The 16,394-nt window shown below is 37.6% G+C and overlaps 2 protein-coding genes across 3 annotated transcripts in view; one reads left to right on the forward strand and one right to left on the reverse strand.

The window, feature by feature from the left end:
* Nucleotides 1-16,394, forward strand: part of PLEKHH2 (pleckstrin homology, MyTH4 and FERM domain containing H2) — a 101,079-nt gene that overhangs the window by 12,000 nt on the left and 72,685 nt on the right. For both annotated transcript variants that reach the window (XR_005069531.1, XM_037066576.1), the window contains exons 3-6: nt 5,812-5,874; nt 12,726-12,875; nt 14,236-14,319; nt 15,074-15,155. Coding sequence is in view for 1 of the 2 variants with exons in the window: in XM_037066576.1 (XP_036922471.1) it covers nt 5,812-5,874; nt 12,726-12,875; nt 14,236-14,319; nt 15,074-15,155 (379 nt within the window). In the remaining variant the exon portion in view is untranslated. The remainder of the gene's footprint in view (nt 1-5,811; nt 5,875-12,725; nt 12,876-14,235; nt 14,320-15,073; nt 15,156-16,394) is intronic.
* On the reverse strand, nt 4,648-5,256 carry C1GALT1C1L (C1GALT1 specific chaperone 1 like; the record flags this gene model as incomplete). Its single annotated transcript, XM_037066894.1, is given in 5 exon segments — nt 4,648-4,803; nt 4,806-4,911; nt 4,913-4,961; nt 4,964-5,028; nt 5,030-5,256. Coding segments are annotated over 5 exon segments (603 nt in total), but the record flags the coding sequence as incomplete, so codon positions are not given.

Below are 16,394 nucleotides of genomic sequence, written 5' to 3' on the forward strand. Positions count from 1 at the left end.
CACCCAAAATCTGGGGAGAAATTGCTTAGCTTATTTCCTATTCAGTGGTAGAATTCTGTTCGTATCTCAGATTTCAAATTTAGTCTCTCGTGGTTATACCTCTATCCCTGTGTTTCCTTCTATAATAGATTCCTGGAGAACAGATAGCTCCTATTATGAATGTTAGTATGATTTTAAGTTACCAGTAAAACATTCCTAGGCTAAAAGAATAGCAAAGGACAGAAATAAAGACAAATGCTTTACATCTAAGAATTTTGTGGTCTACTATATTTAGGACAGATTTTCATATGGTTTCGTGTAAGTATACATCGGGTGTGCAGTTTATAAACACCAAAGCCACTGTGAGTCAACGGAAAGAGCATTACGGAAGCAGAACGCGATCACTCAGAGCCCCAGCTGTGCCACCGGGTGGGAGCCTGAGGCATACTCGTGCTGAACATCGATTTCCTAACCTTTGAGAATAACAAATTCCGTCTACGGTGTGGCTGTAGAATCATGTGGTTGAAAGTTCCTGGTTCCTAAACACTAATTCGAAATTTTTAAAAGTTCTCTTCTATTTCCCAATTTAGCTTTCTTTCCTCCAACTACTTTCCTATTCTTATTTTTGTTGTTTTTTTCAAATTGGAAGTTTTTTCTCAAGTGTCTGATGATCTTTGGTAGCCCACTTACATTTAAGAATGGGACATCTGAAAAGTGGACTGGTAATTGTGTATAAATACTCAGTGCTGGTCGATTGTTAGTCTCCGTTTCAGGGTGAGTGGGTAGGAGACCACTTCCTACACTGTGAACCCAGAAGTGCCACAGTTGTTGGACTGATGCCCTCAGACAGTTTGCAGTTTCACAGGAGAAGAATGTTTCAGTCTTTTAACAGAAAGTCAATGCTTTGCTGCTGGACATTCAGCACATGAGGATGAGGGAGAAGGTTTTAGGGAATTAGTTGATTCCCTGAAATGAACTAATGATTCCCAAGTATCACATTTTCCATCGATGCCTGTTTTGTGGGGTCAACACCTCCCTCCTCTCTCTTGGTCTTTACAGGGTTCTGCAGGGCAGTTAGTTCCCAGGGGGAGAAACTAGACACCCTGTCGTCCTTATTCTAGGGTGTGGCTTCTTTTACTCTACCAAAAACAAGGGGATTAAGTGAACAGATGGTTATTTAGTGGTGAGTTTATGCCCCTCCCCAACCTTCTTCTCCCATGTGGCTCCTAAAATGCTGGTAGATATTTATCCTACAGGAAGAGATTGAAAGTCTTTGGGGAATCTTTTTGGCCCAGGAGAAAGGAGGTAATAATACTCACATCAGTGGTTTCCCAACCAAAGTCTAGCCAGATTACCTAATGTTACACACAGTTCATGGTCAACATGCCCCTTATATGTGCTAAAGCTGTTTAGTGTCTTACCCTTGAACACAAGTAGTCATCTCATGAATCACCAGCCACGTAAAGAAAATCTCTTATGTGAACGATAGAGAACAATCAGAAAAAAAAATATTGCCTGTACAGGGGGAAAAGAAACAAAACAAGTAAAATCCCATTTTTAGTATTCCAAGAGAAAAAAGATATTGCATCCATGAAACAAATAATATTCGGAGACTAAATAAAAACTTGAAATTTTTTTTAAAATGCTAGAAGAAAAACCAAATTTAATAGAAAGTTTGGAATATAAACTTAAGGTAATTTCCTGGGGAGCAGAGAAAAATGTTAAACAGATGGAAGACGAAAAAGGAAAGTAGAGAAATTTAGAGGACTAGTCCAGTATGTCCAAGCTATGAATGATAGGAGACCCTGAGGGGAGAAAACTGATGACACAATACAAAAATACTCCAGATTGAAAGGGGCTACCAACTACCTAGTATAGCATAAAAATAGTTTCCCCTCAAAGGTCTTGTCATAAAATTCAGAATATATAAACCAAAGAAAAGATTCTTCAAGCTTTCAGAAGAAAATAAACAGGTCCATATAAAGGATCAGGAATTAAGATGAATTTTGAAGACTTGCAAGATCCCGCGTAATCTGTCTGAGGACTCTTGAGAAGGATGTGCTCCATTAAAAAACGGGAAGTAAACCAAGAAAGGAGAAGGCACAGGATATAAGAAACAGGAGGTCTAATGTAGGAGAAAGGTGAAGGGCCTCCCCACAAAGACAGCTGTGCCGGGCACAGAGGGGAGCCAGTCATGTTGGTGCAGCTCAGAGGCCGTGGGAGATTGAAGAAGATGAAACTGGTAGGAAAATCAGATGTGAATGAACATCCTCAGAGGCGATTCAGACGGTGGTGGGGCTTCGGAGATGATGTATTGATAAGTTCATAGAAAGCTAAGTAAATAAAGAACAAGACCTTTAACTTTAAGAAGAAAAGTTAAGTAGCAAAGAAAAGTCACAATAGTTTGCTACATGAATGTCTTCCCCAGTCACAAGAACATTAATCCAGAATAGCGATTAGACCGAAGGGAAGACACAAGTACGTCGGGAGAATGGGAGTGGACCTGCATTGGTTCCCTCCAGTGCAGGGAATTAGTTGAGACCAGGAAGACCTGACTCCCCATCCTCCGTAAAGGAAGCTAGAGATAGCGAAAGTAAACAAGTCAGCGGAAAAGAAGCGTTTTCTGTTGCTTACATGAAAGTTTACCTGTTTACTTATACACAAAATAATAACAACATAGTACATGAAAGTAAATATTAAGAAAATTGGCTAAAAGAGTGCAATTATTTTTCTTAGTAAATCTTATGGAACTAATTGATACTTTATGTGTGATTTATGGCTTTGATAAACAAAACACACAGGAAAAGTAAATCAAATTGTGAAGTAAATGGATTTATTCAGTCTTTTGAGGGGAAATCTTCTTAATAGGATGTTACCATGGAAATCAGTATTTAAACAAAATAACAATTTATTTTGAGTTTTCAAAGTATATCAAAAACGAATCAAACCTGGGTTACATACTTTGAAGTTAGGTGTATTCAGGGTCAGGATTGTTTATCTTCTTGAATTGCCTCATTTATAATTATTGACACTCTCGTTAGTAAAACTTTGGTGTTAAGGCCTTTTTTGTCTGATTTTGATATTGCTTTTAGTTACTCTTTGCTTGGTATATTTTTCTATCCTTTTACTTTCAACCTTTTAATGACATTTTTCAAGTATGCGCTTTTAAATAATATTTAGCTAGATTTATTTATTTATTTAACTAATGAGATCATCTCTTTGTGTCTGAAATCATAATAAATGTATTCTGTTTTTTTTATATCATGTCGTTACAGCTTTCTTTATTTATCCCCTCCCATGCAACCCTCCACCCCTCTGATGCTTTAGAAACTAGACAATTTCTATTAAGTGGTCATTCCTAACTCTTTGGAGTGGTGATTGTTACAAAACAAACCTCTCTACGCGGGGCAGCACTGTGGTAGGGGTTTGGTGAGGGAAAGGAGGGACGCCAACAGCAGTGGAGAGCTGAGCGTCAAAAGCAGGGACTGGACACTTTCTAGAACAAACAATAGCACCTTTAATTGAAACTTTGAGTCACGCTCTTGAAATTTAGGTAATTATTCAGCTTTGATGGACAGTAGAAGGTGCTAAATGTTGTATAAATCCACTTTACGCAACTAGAAAAATGTCAGGCAACCAGAAAGATTTCAATTGTCCCACCTTGTCCTGTAGAGAGAATTAGTGGTTTTTCCAACATTACCATAAAACAACCTAATTTGAAAGCCCGAGAGTGTGTGAGATGGGTTAGGATAGGGTTTGACAAACTCACATTTTGGGTAGGATGATTAACACAACTGAAGGAGTTCTTTGACATTGGAGAATAATTTCACCCTAAACTCAGTCTGCCATGGCCTTGCTACAGTAGCAGACTTTTAATTCATCATACAGATGTGTTTTCATTAAAGGAAAAAATACAAATATATTATAAATATAAATAAGTTTGAAAGCCAAGACTCAGAATGATACTGCATCACTTCCCCTGCATTCCATGGGTCAAGGCAAGTCCCAAAGGGCAATGGGCCTCACCTGTGGGTGGGAGAAGTGGCGTGTGCACAGCGGGGGGCGGGGGCGGGAGGAATTGATAGTGCCCAGCTTCGGTGGCTCTCGAACCCCAACTAGTTACTTTAATTCATATAGCCTGGCATTGCAGCGTATGTCCTTGCTTCTCCACTCTCCAGCTGACCTCACAAAGGTCACTAATAGCCTCCTAATGAACACATATATACATACATTATTTATCATACTACATATCATTTATGTATCTGTTAATGTTATTTACCTATTGTCTATATATTTAAAGTTTTTATTAGAAAAGTTTTCAGTTGTACACAGATAGCAGAATATTATAATGGACCCTCATGTACCCAGGTATAATGATTATCAACTCAGGACAAATCCTATTTCATCTGTACCCTGATCCACTCTCTCTATGTTATATTGAAGCAAATCCCAAACACATTATTTCATCCATCTATGTATGTTTTTAATAAACAAAATAATACAAAGGAACATGTTAAAGTAATTTTATATTATGTTCTATTTAATGCAACAAATCCAAAATACTATCATTTCAGTATGAGTCAATATAAAAAATTACTGAGATATTTTATATTAGGTTTTCAAATAACATATGTATTATTGATGTGTATTTTACACTTACACCATATTTCATTTTGGACAAGCCACACTGCAGGTGCTCTTGGAGAGCACTGTTCGACATACTCCCCAGCCCTCATTTTCTGGACCATTTGGATGCAAGAAAACCAGTGTGGTATTAACATAATGTTCAAATGCCCTTATGTGGTACATGCCATACATTATTATTATTGCTGTTATCTTTGTGGAGTCAGTCCATTAAAAGTACTAGCCATAACTGAACAGCAGCCTTCTACTACTTGCTGAGCAGTATTTGATAGTGTCTCTTGAACTAGCAATTGGTTGTGTGTTAAATACGGCTCTTTCTTCGGAATCCTCCCCATTTCTGCAAGAACTCCTGAGTATTTCAGGCAGACTGCCACCTGCGTGTCTTCAGATAACTTCCAAATCACTTAGACCTGCACACCTTTTAGATTTCTCCAGAAAGCTAAGTCTTTTCATAGACTCTATACTGAAGACAAGTCCTCCTTCCGTTATGTAATGAAAGTTGCCAGACATTCTCACCAGGTAAGTTTGTGATGCATCCCTAGGAAATAGAGGCTACTTTAAATTTTCAGTGACATCAAATATAGTGTGATGTGCAAGGAAGAACCAGTTGTAGCCGTTGCAGTACTTTTCAAAGATACAATTGTAATATCCATGTTATTTTTTAAAAAAATATTAAACAAACTAGTCACTCTTAGTACTGTAGGGCTTTTCTTTGTTCCAGTGTTTGGTCCCAGCCCAGAACAGCCCACTAGTGCTCCTTTGTGTTTTCTCCAATGATGAGACAGTGTAAATACAGCTGATGAGAATGCAGCACTTTCTGATTATTGTGACTTTCTGATCGACAAAAGAAGTATGACATTTGAGGTTTTACTATTCTCTTAAAATGAATTTACTGTTTTTACTACGTGTTGGCCAGTAATTTGTAATTTATAATCCAATGAAGAAAATTGTACTGGTGAATACTTATGTGATATATACTACATTGTATTAAAAGTATCAAATCTTTGGTATTTTCTTTGATCGGTTTTTAAATATGCACCAAAAGAGCCTGTAATGTGATAAATGGTATGTAATTCATATCCATTGAACTCCTTTAAATACCCTTAAAGAAATGGATGGTATTGTGAGATTTCTAAATCCCTTCCAAAAGGGAAATGTGAGTTTTTATATGTTTTTCTTACTTTACAGATGCAGCAGCTTGAGAGACAAGTTATTGATGCTGAACGTCAAGCAGAAAAAGCTTTTCAACAGGTATGAGATAATTTTAGTTAAAAATGTGGTTTTCTGCCTCTAGCTATATCAACATTATTTTTCCCAAAACAATCCTCCAGATAGTCTCTGCCACCCCTTACATCTTATCATTTTGACTGTTCATGAGCTGGATTCATAGAGAGAATGGGGAATCTAGCTTTATTTTGCCACTTAACAGGTTTTCAAAAGGATAAACATACTTCTGTTAGGAAGTTTTATCTTACTTTTGAGAAATTCAAATATGGGGTTTCTTGGTAATCCTAGCCGTAACGAAATTTTGTATGCATGTAATGTTCATAGCATTGAACATTTCATACTGTTTGAAATTGAACATTTCAAACAGTTCATACTGTTTATTTACAGTAATAAGAGCTGGAAATAATATGAATGCCATATTCTAGAAGAATAAATGAGCTATATCTATTCAATGAAGTATTAAACATCAATTAAAAATAACTATTACAAAGAAAATATATGTATACTGCTCATATAGAACTATGCTAAAATTACATTAGGAAAAATATATACAAATTTCATACTTAATATGTTACTAGGTATTGGGAGATGAGTCGAATGTTTGCTCAGCCACACGGCCCTTCTGGGCCCTGCCAACAGCAAAGTGAGTCGTGGAGGCGACACTGCCAGCCTTAAGCTTTGCCCAGTGGTCTTAAACCGGTGACTTCACATTTTATGAAAAGAGCTTTGTCAGATTCAGTCAGGAATTTTAAAATTATTTTTCCTCTAAGAAGTTTACGTTACGTTTTTTATCCTTGCTCTTGTCATCTTTCTTTGATTTGATTACAGTCCTATCCAATCTTGTTTTCACCTAAAAGATTTAATTTCACACAGTAGGTTCTTTTAATGGCCTGACAAATTTCTAAAGAAACCCAAACTAACCCAGTCCTTAATATTCTTAAGTGGATTGTACTTGAAAAGAACACCTTAGAACTTTATTATGTCAAATTTCAACCACTGAATGAACACTCAACAGTCAGTCGCCTCACTCCCACCCCAGGTTGTGCTGAAACACACCACAGACATCATATCCTTTCGCTCATGAGTATGTCAGCAACTAAATCTAAAAATAAAGACTTAAGAATCTGAACTATAGTACTATCATCATATTAAAAAACTACCAGTAATTCTTTAAAACCTCAAATTTAGGTATTGGTAGAAGTACAGTAGTAATGAGAAGGACCTGCACTGTGCTGGGTTTTTTGATATTCTTCAGCTGATTGAATCAAATAGTAATATCTCCTCTTCTATGTAATTATTGGCTGCAAAGTCAGTAACTAACAGTAAAATTATAAAATGTCACTTTCTTACTTGAAGTTGTCCTTTGAGGAAACCAGGTGCAAAGTTGTTTAGTTCTTTGTGTTACATTTTTAATCACTAACATACCATGATTGGTTATTTTAGCCACATTGACTTAATTAAATTACCCCCAACTCCGAAAAGAGTGAGATGGCAAATCTCTTGGTTTCTATATAATTTATTACAATCTGTAGATAATTTCTTTTTGTCACAACACTTGAAATTTCTTCAGTACCTATTTTTTTCTGCTTCCAGAGGAATTTTTTTCTTAAATACTTCATAATGAATCTGCAAGTTAACAGGAAATATAAACAGAAAGCAGATGCATTCTCATGCACCAATCATAGCAACTTTTCTTGGCCCTCACAAGATTAAATAAATATTATTAAGTTAGAGTGACTGAATCCTTTGCTCTCTTTAACAGTTTCCATGGGACTGTTCATACTCATTACCTCTACTGTTTATGTTGCTTAAATTCAGCTTGTCCTTTGTCATTGAGCCATATCCTAAGACTTAAACTGTATTTATATTAACTAAAAAGGAATGTTTCACCACTATAAGCAAGTAATCAGCTGAAACCAGCTCAGCACTACACTTTTTAGCTTTGAACATTTTTCTTCTTGTTTACTCATGAATGGCATCCCCTACATAACCATTAAATAAGTTGGCTATGAAAAAAATCACCCATTTTTCTAGAGAAATCTTAGCACTCTTTGTACTTAATGCTATAGTGTGTGTTCATTGTTCACAACTTTTGAAAGCAGTATGTGCACATCAAGCCGGTACTAGCCATGAGTATTCCCGTGAGACAAAAGCAGCCAACGGCACATTTGGAAGACACCGATACACAGGATTCATTCTCAAGTACCTGATTGTGTGTGTACTCAGATCGACCACACTGTTCTATGCTCAACAAAGAGCAGTAACTTCCCCTGAAGAAGTTTGTGTTTTCCTTCTGTCCTCCTGGGTTTATGCACTTGCCTGTGTTTGATTCAGACCTGGTAGGAGCTGGATTTATGATTCCCTTTGACTTTTCTACCGTGTGGGCTAATCTGCCTTTCTGTAAAGTTGGTTCTTAGTATTCATCATTTTTGGTTCTTAATAAATGGTTACTACTCAGTCATCCTAATCTCCAAGTCCTTGTAATGGTTTATTTCATGACGTGGAAACCTACTTTATCCAGGGCTGTTCCTTCCTTTTCACCTTCAGTGAGAATGGTTCTGGCCTGACTGCATACATTATAGAGCACTACGCCAAAATATTTGTATTTAAGATGTGATGAGAATGATTAATTAATTTGCAATAAATTCTAAATATCTGCAAAATGGTCTGGGAGTCAACATACTCTTACAATTCCTTTCTTCATTCTGCTTTGGGATATGGTCAGACATCTTTGTCTTGTCATCACAGTACACGTAGAGAAACAGACACTTCCAGTCCCCACTCAAAAATATAGTCGCATCCTAATTACCTGTAGTGTGTGTGAGGGGGTGAGGTCAGAAATGGAAAGAGAAGGAAGTATCAGTAAGGTAATTACAATGGAAACGGTATTTGCAGCTCCTGCTTTTTCCAGTGTGGGCATGAAAATGGAAAATACTACATGGAGTTGCATCTGGGTCCCCAAGACTACCCTCAGGTTTGATGATTCACCACAGAACCCAGAAAAGCTGTTATACTCATGGTTATTGGTTATTACAGGAAGAAGGGTGCAGATTAAAATTAGCAAAGGAAAATGCACATGGGGCAGAGTTTAGGGGCAACCAGGAATGAGCTTCCAGCTGCCCTGTCACAGCAGAGTTACACAGGCGTGCTTTTGATGGTCCCACCAGTGATGTGTGAGAACACATACCAAATATGGCCAACCGGTTCATCCAAGCCTTGGTGTCCAGAGCTTTTATTGGGGACGGGGGTCAGTCTTGTCAACATGGAATGCACATCCTAGTGACCTTAGCTACCAAGTCTCCAACCCCTCCAGCAACCAAAATGATACAGCATGGCCTAGGACCTCAGGTGAATGAACAAAGAAGGCATTCATCGTAAGTTGAATTGTTAGCATAAACTACCTAGTGTGGTTTGCATAAACTACCTAATGTGGCCCAGTATCTCAGGTATGTAAGGACAATTTTTTCATGATATTTTTAAGGGCTCAGTGGTTATTTCCTGGTAGCCGGTCAGGGGTCAGTCCTTTCTTTGGAATGTGCAGGGTGTGAGCACCCAAGTCTGCACAATAGCTCGGGAACCTCAGAATCACCGAATGCTTTGGGGAGATGGCTAAGGAATGTGCTGAGGTAGAGGAGTTCTCCTGGAGGTAGAATAGAAAGGTGGCCTACAGGATTCCTCACTGGAGGATATCCTCTTATAGGTAATTACAAGAGTCTCTTATTAAAGAGCCTATTTGAATTCATATATGTTTGTCATTGGTCAATCTCTGGGTACTTAAATGAATGAAAAAGAACCAGGCTATTTGCTGTGGACTTGTGATAAGACATTTCAAAAGGCTGCTTGGTTCTTCTGGAGGCCTCTTCCCTTTCCTGTAGATCTTGTTCATACTCATTACCAAGAAAGGCTGATGAGTCCTGCAGAACTCGGTCCTAACAGGACCAGTTGGCAAGTAGGTTGCCTGCAACCGCTTCATGACCTCTCTCCCTAGGAGACTTTGCCATGTTTGCCAGTATTTTCCTTGCCTAGGAAAGTTGTTTGTTTAAAAAGTGATGATGGATTTAAGCTCCCTAGGAGACTTTGATGGTAACAAACGATTGAGTTGCCCGTGACGAAGATGCATCCAGGGAGCTCTGACTGTGGCATTTGTTTGTAAAACAAAAACACCTTTCAAACTGAACACGTTTTTCAAGGAGGAAGAGTACTCCCAAGCCAGAGTTTCCCAGGACCATAGACCTTTCCTAAGCAGTAACAGGATGGTTTTGTGTGGCAGTCCAGTGCCTGTGGGGTGGCTTGCTCTGACTTAATCAAAAGAGACTGTAAGTGTAGGTCTGGTCATACTTATTTCTATTTTTATTCAGTTATTTTTGGTTTTCTTGAGGTTAATAGGGGTAGAAATTTTTTCTTCTGGGTTCTTTGGTTGATCTAATAATTACGATTCTGTTTATTTATTTTTAGAGAGAGGGGCAGGGAAGGAGAAAAAAGGCAAAGAAACATTGATGTTTGAGAGAAGCATCAATTGGTTGTCTCTCGCATGCCCCCAACTGGGGACTGACCTGCACCCCAGGCATGTGCCCTGACCAGGAATCCAACCAGCGACCTTTTGCTTTGTGGGATGATGCTCAACCAACTAAGCCATACTGGACAGGGCAATCTAATAATTAAATTGACATAAGACAGATTAACAGGAAAAACAAATTTAATTATGTATGGGAGCCCCATAAAGATGAGAATCCTAGAAGTGAACAAACCAGGCAGCTTTTATACCCTTTATTTTTCTTCGACAGGGAAACAGTAAACTTGTGAAGTATAGACAAGGCAGAGGGGCTTGGGCTTCACTAAATCAGGTGAAGCGGTGACAGGTTTGTTTATCTAGCATTCTCGGCCCTTAATTCCTCCTGTCTGGTGATAAGGGTGCCTCTGCCCTCCTGATACGGGGAGGGCACCTTTCACATGGGGGCTGTTTCCTGCTTTGAGGGGGACAGAGAAGGTCAGTGTCCTCTTGTACCGGCTGTTTCTCAAGTAACTTTAATTCAGATGATCAACATGCCCAAGTGGCATATTTGGGGGAGATATATTCTGCTCCCCTTTAGGTTTATCGTCTATTACTGTATCCCTGGAGCAGAAATGCCATTTGGGACTTGGTCTCTGCTCTTCTCCCTCTGCTTCTACAGCTACAAGTTCCCTGGGCAGAACTGGCTGTACCATCCTAACATTTATTTCCCTTGGTGTTTCCTGTCCAGCTCTTTGTCCTGCTCCAGCTGCTTTTCATGGTAGTGTCTCTAAGGCCGATCTTTGTCCTTGACTATTGGTCTGCACTTTCTGCAGAAAGCCCGCTACGTGATGTTTAAAAATCTAAACCTTACGATAACTTAAAATTGTCATTTGGAGAGTGAAATACATTTTCATTATTTTGTATTTTATTTATTTTTTTTTAGTTTTTTTTATTGTATACTTTTCCCATGACCATTTAGTCCCTTTATATACCCCTCACCCTGCACTTACCACACTGCTGTCCATGTCCATGAGTCCTTTTTCCTTTTTGCTCAGCCCCTCCACCCACTAACCTCCCCCCGACCAGCTGTCATCCTGTTCTTTCCAGCCATGTGGGTGGTATTTAAACAGGACACTTTTGGCAGCTGAGTCGAATTTACGTTTATACAGTGAACCCACAGATGAAACCTTGTATTCATGGTTAAAAAAACAAAACCAAACTAACCTTAAAATCATCCTTCTAGATGTTAATTATTTTTAAACATTAAGTAAGGACTCCTTATGACTTTCAGAGGTGTTTTTAATAGTTTAAAGTTTTTCATCCTAACTATAATCTTTAATGCTGCAAATACTTTTTCATATTTTCCCTCTCTAGCCCTATAACCTGAAGCATTGCAAAAATTATATTCTTTCTTACGTGGAGTGCATAGTATCGTAAACAGTCCGCAGCACTTTATTTTCTTTCTCACTATCAACACTCACACGTCCCTTCTAAGATTTCATGTCCATGTGTGTTTTGCAGAAGATCCAAGCAGAGCCAATATACCTGAGATACTAAATCTGAGGCACCACTTCACCCCCAGACACACCTTTTTATCTTCTTTAGTTTTTTTTCCTGTTGCTTTTACCTTCTTGTGTAAAGTGCAGTATAATTTTGACATCTTTATTATACTTGTGATCTCTCTTACCCAATAGAATTTAATGTCAACGCAGGCAGAGCTTTTACTTCTGTTTCCTTCCCTGATGTCTTCCCAGGCCTCAGAACAGGCCTGGCCATGGCAGGTGTTCCCTGAGTATTCCTTAAACTAGTGAATCAGTAAACCTTCACTGGACATACTCTCCTACCTGTATCTTGACTCTCATACTTCTAAAATTTTTTATGATTCCAACTGTGGAGTTTAAAGTTGTTTTATTTTCTTTTTGATTCCCATTATACATGCATTTCTTTTTCACCTAAGTTTATTTTTCCCCCCAAATACGTTATTATGCTAGGTCATCCAATTTGAGTCTTTCTTTCACCATTCACCTTTTTTATTTTATATTCCTACTTTGTTTAAAATATGAAAAAGTTAGGGCTGGAAACTTTCTGATGTTATACTCTTAGGAAATGCTTTGCATATTATTAATGTTCTACTACACAGTACATTATGTGATGTAGTCATATTCTTCAAATCTCTTATGTACCCTTTTTGTACCTTAAAAAAGTACCACTTGGCAAAGTAATCTTCAGACTTTATAATTATTATAGGCATTAAACTGTGCTGTTCAATAGTTTTATGACAATAACTTTTAGGAACTATTTAATGTTAAAGTAAAATTCTAAATTTAATACTATGATAAATTAAGTGTATGCCTAATTTTAATAGTTTATCTTCTGGATTTAGGTACAAGTTATGGAAGAGAAATTAAAAGCAGCTAATATTCAAACCAGTGAATCAGAGACAAGGTTATATAAAAAGTGTCAAGATCTGGAGACCTTAATACAGGAAAAAGATGACATCATCCAAAGCTTGGAACTGCAACTGGAAGAGCAGGTTAGGAAGAATTTGATCATCCAACAAGTTCTAAATATGTGCATTCATTTATGCATAATCACAAAGAGTAAAGAGAGAGAGAGCCTGAACTTCTAAATTCGGGTCAGAAACCTTACTCAGTTGGTCAACGCACAGAATCGCATCACATTTATTGGTGAAAGGTGAACATGACATGGCACTCACCTTCAAGTCGGGCTGGTTCCGAGGCCCTGTCTGACCCTCTCCGCATGTGACAGTGCTCCTGACTCTCAAGTCTGAGTTCGGTGTTTAAGATGAAAACGCTCGGTTGTCAGCAGGCATTTCCATCTGTGGAGTGTTTCAGATAAATCTTTTCTTTAGATTGTTAGGGTGTTGGAAATGTTGATGGAACATTATATTTTAAATGTTTCTTGCTAATCCAACTACTTAGAAACATGTACACTTTTGAACTACTTTCTTGAGATTAATTATTGCATTTAGTTTATTTGAAAGTTTTATTATGAAAAATTATATCACAGTTATTTAGCATCATTTAAATATGACCACTATGACACTGTTAAATATGTTAAATTGTTTATTTGCAGCATTGTATTGATTCTGTAGGGATCAGTGTTTTATCGGGTCGGTGGTTGTCAGCCTTTCACCTGTCCTAGTTCCCACCCACTGTAGTTTACATGATAATCATATTTGCAGTGGTTTGGTGACCATAACCAGATTTTAAGGTTGGTCAATGTAAGTTAGTGTGGCTTTTTGATCTTCATTTTTTTCCCTGGGTCTTTAAAAACCATTAGTGTTGGAGGGGAAGACAAGCCACGCCCCAGAGGAGATTCTGACTCTTTTTCTAGCCTGGTTGACCTCTATTCTAACATCTTTATAACTCTGCCAGGGGCGTCCAACCTTGGCGTCTCTGGGCCACACTGGAAGAGGAGTTGTCTTGGGCCACACATTAAATCCATTGCAACATGCAGTCACAGAAAAATCTCATAATGTTTTAAGTGAATTTATAATTTTGTGTTGGATCACATTCATAGACATCACAGGCTACATGCAGCTCATGGGCCGAGGGTTGGACACCCCTGCTAGACCATTTCCTGAAATGGTTTATTTTGTTGATAAGTTCAATGGATTGATTTCAATACATTATCTTTTAGAGAAAAAGAATGGCAATTGTTAAAACTAGTAATATTTGTATATGCTTTTGTGGTTCATTGCTGTATCTGCTGGGCAATTGTCATTTTTTCTACTTTATTTGGTAATTTGAAGGTAGAGGTTTTAATGTGGAAACAGGTTTTAAGTGGATTTGCCTTTTCTAATTATGATATGACATTTTCAGACCAGTAAGCTTATGTTTGAACTAAACAAACTACTAATGTTATTTCAGAAACAAATAAGGATACAAGAAGCTAAAATAATAGAAGAGAAAGCAGCTAAGATCAAAGAATGGGTAACGGTTAAGTTAAATGAGGTATTTATTGCTATATTTTGCTTTTTCTATACCCATGACTTCTTTTGAATATATAGTCATCAGAATATATGATCAGTGTGAGTGAAGCAAAATTCTGATCAGTTGGTTTCCATTACCATTTAGTCCCATTACATGCCCTCCCCCCCCAGCAATCAGTACACTGCTGTCCATGTCCTTGAGTCCTTTTCCTTTTTGCTCAGTCCCTCCACCCGCTAACACCCTGCCCTGCCCCACCCCTCCCCAGCTGTCATCCTGCTCCTTCCCGCCCTGTGCTGCTCTCTTTTGGTAAATGTGAGATAGGTAGCTTCCATTTTAATATTTAATGTATTTCTAAAATGAAAAATATTGGCTCATGGTAGTTAGTGTAAGTAGCCTTATTCTAATTAGTAGATTTTAGTTCTAATTAATTTTAAATAAATATAAAATATATATACCATAAAATTAATGTATTCAGTATCGGAGAAGTATAGATTATTTAGTTTACATGACAGATTAAATGCTAAAATAATTTGGTTTAGAGTAATTTTTCAGTGAAAAGGGATAGGGATGAAAACACTTAAAATTCTTAGTTTGGAAAAAATAAATACTGAAGCCAGAATTATTTAGGTTGATAACTTATGCTGATAAGTTCATCTCATATTTGCTTATCATTTCTTATATGTAACTAGGTATTAATGTTTTCTAAATATTATAATTTACTAGTATATTTTAGAAATGTTATTCCTGTGTAAAAGAATACCATATGTCCTCTTAGCTGGAACTGGAGAATCAGAATCTCCGTTTGATCAACCAAAACCAAACAGAAGAGATAAGAACGATGCAGTCAAAACTACAAGGTATGGCTAATAGTAGACTTTACTCATCCTCACTGTCCATGACCAAAATGTTGTTATGTGGTACATGACTTTATTACAATCTTATTTGTTAATTATGCTTCAATAAATCCAGGAAGACTTTGCTAAAGAAAAAAACTAAAGGCACATGTAAAAATATAAAGGTCATGCAATAAAATAATAAAGGACCTACTATATTACCTTGCCCATAGATTATACTCAATAAATGAGAATATCATAATTTTTATTAAATTAAATAACTACAATGTATGAATACTTTGACTAAGATAGCTTAATTGGATGCATTTGGCCATGTAGAATTTTACTAGTGACCACTCGAAATATGACTAGCACAACTAAGGAACTGAATTTTACATTTTACTTAACTTGAATTGATTTATATTTAAATAACCACATGTCCATGCTAGACAACACGGGTAGGCAGTAGCAAATAATACAGAGGAGGTGATATTAATTTCAACATTTAATTTCAGATATATTTGTTTCAAAAAAGTTAGTCATGGTATTTTCTGTTTTCACTTTATGTCATGGTTATCAATAGTGATTGAAATTCTGACAGACTGAATATTTAGAGCAGAATTTTATAATATGGATAAACCTTGCATTTTCCAATGCATAGGGTTACTTTCTTCTTCTCTTGAACTTGAAAACCAGGGAATGGGTGGCAGAGTCAGAGATAAAAATTTACTTAATGTGCCATTCTAGTGATGGCCATGCAAGTGCACAGAGATGAAGAGGAGGTGAATCAGCAGGGGCATTAGATCCATGACCTAGTGCAGTGGTTTTCAAACTTATTTAGCAACAGAATGCTATTTAAAACAATTTTTTGGTCCTGGACTTCCAGCCAAGATGGAGATATAGGTAGACACACTGTGCCGCCTCCTGCAACCACAAGAAGGGTGACAACAATTTGAAAACAAAGAACAAACACAACTGACAGAAAGTTGAACTATATGGAAGTCTGACAACCAAAGAGTTAAAGAAGACACATTCATCCTGACTGGTAGGAGGGGCGGAGACAGGCGGACCCGTGGCAAGGCAAGGTGGTGGCTAGAAGACAGTGAGGCTGCGAATTGTGCAGTGGGACGCGCAAGCCTGTAGCTGGCCAGCAAGGCAGCAGCAGGCAAACCCAGCCATGTGGCGGATTGCGGACTGGGCGGTCCCACATTCACATGCAAATAAACTGAGAGAAACAACTGGGGAGCGAAACAGACCGTGCAA

The sequence above is a fragment of the Sturnira hondurensis genome, unplaced genomic scaffold (genome assembly GCF_014824575.4).
Source record: "Sturnira hondurensis isolate 20B ecotype Veracruz unplaced genomic scaffold, ASM1482457v3 Scaffold0016663, whole genome shotgun sequence".
In the NCBI taxonomy this organism is placed as follows: Eukaryota; Metazoa; Chordata; class Mammalia; order Chiroptera; family Phyllostomidae; genus Sturnira; species Sturnira hondurensis.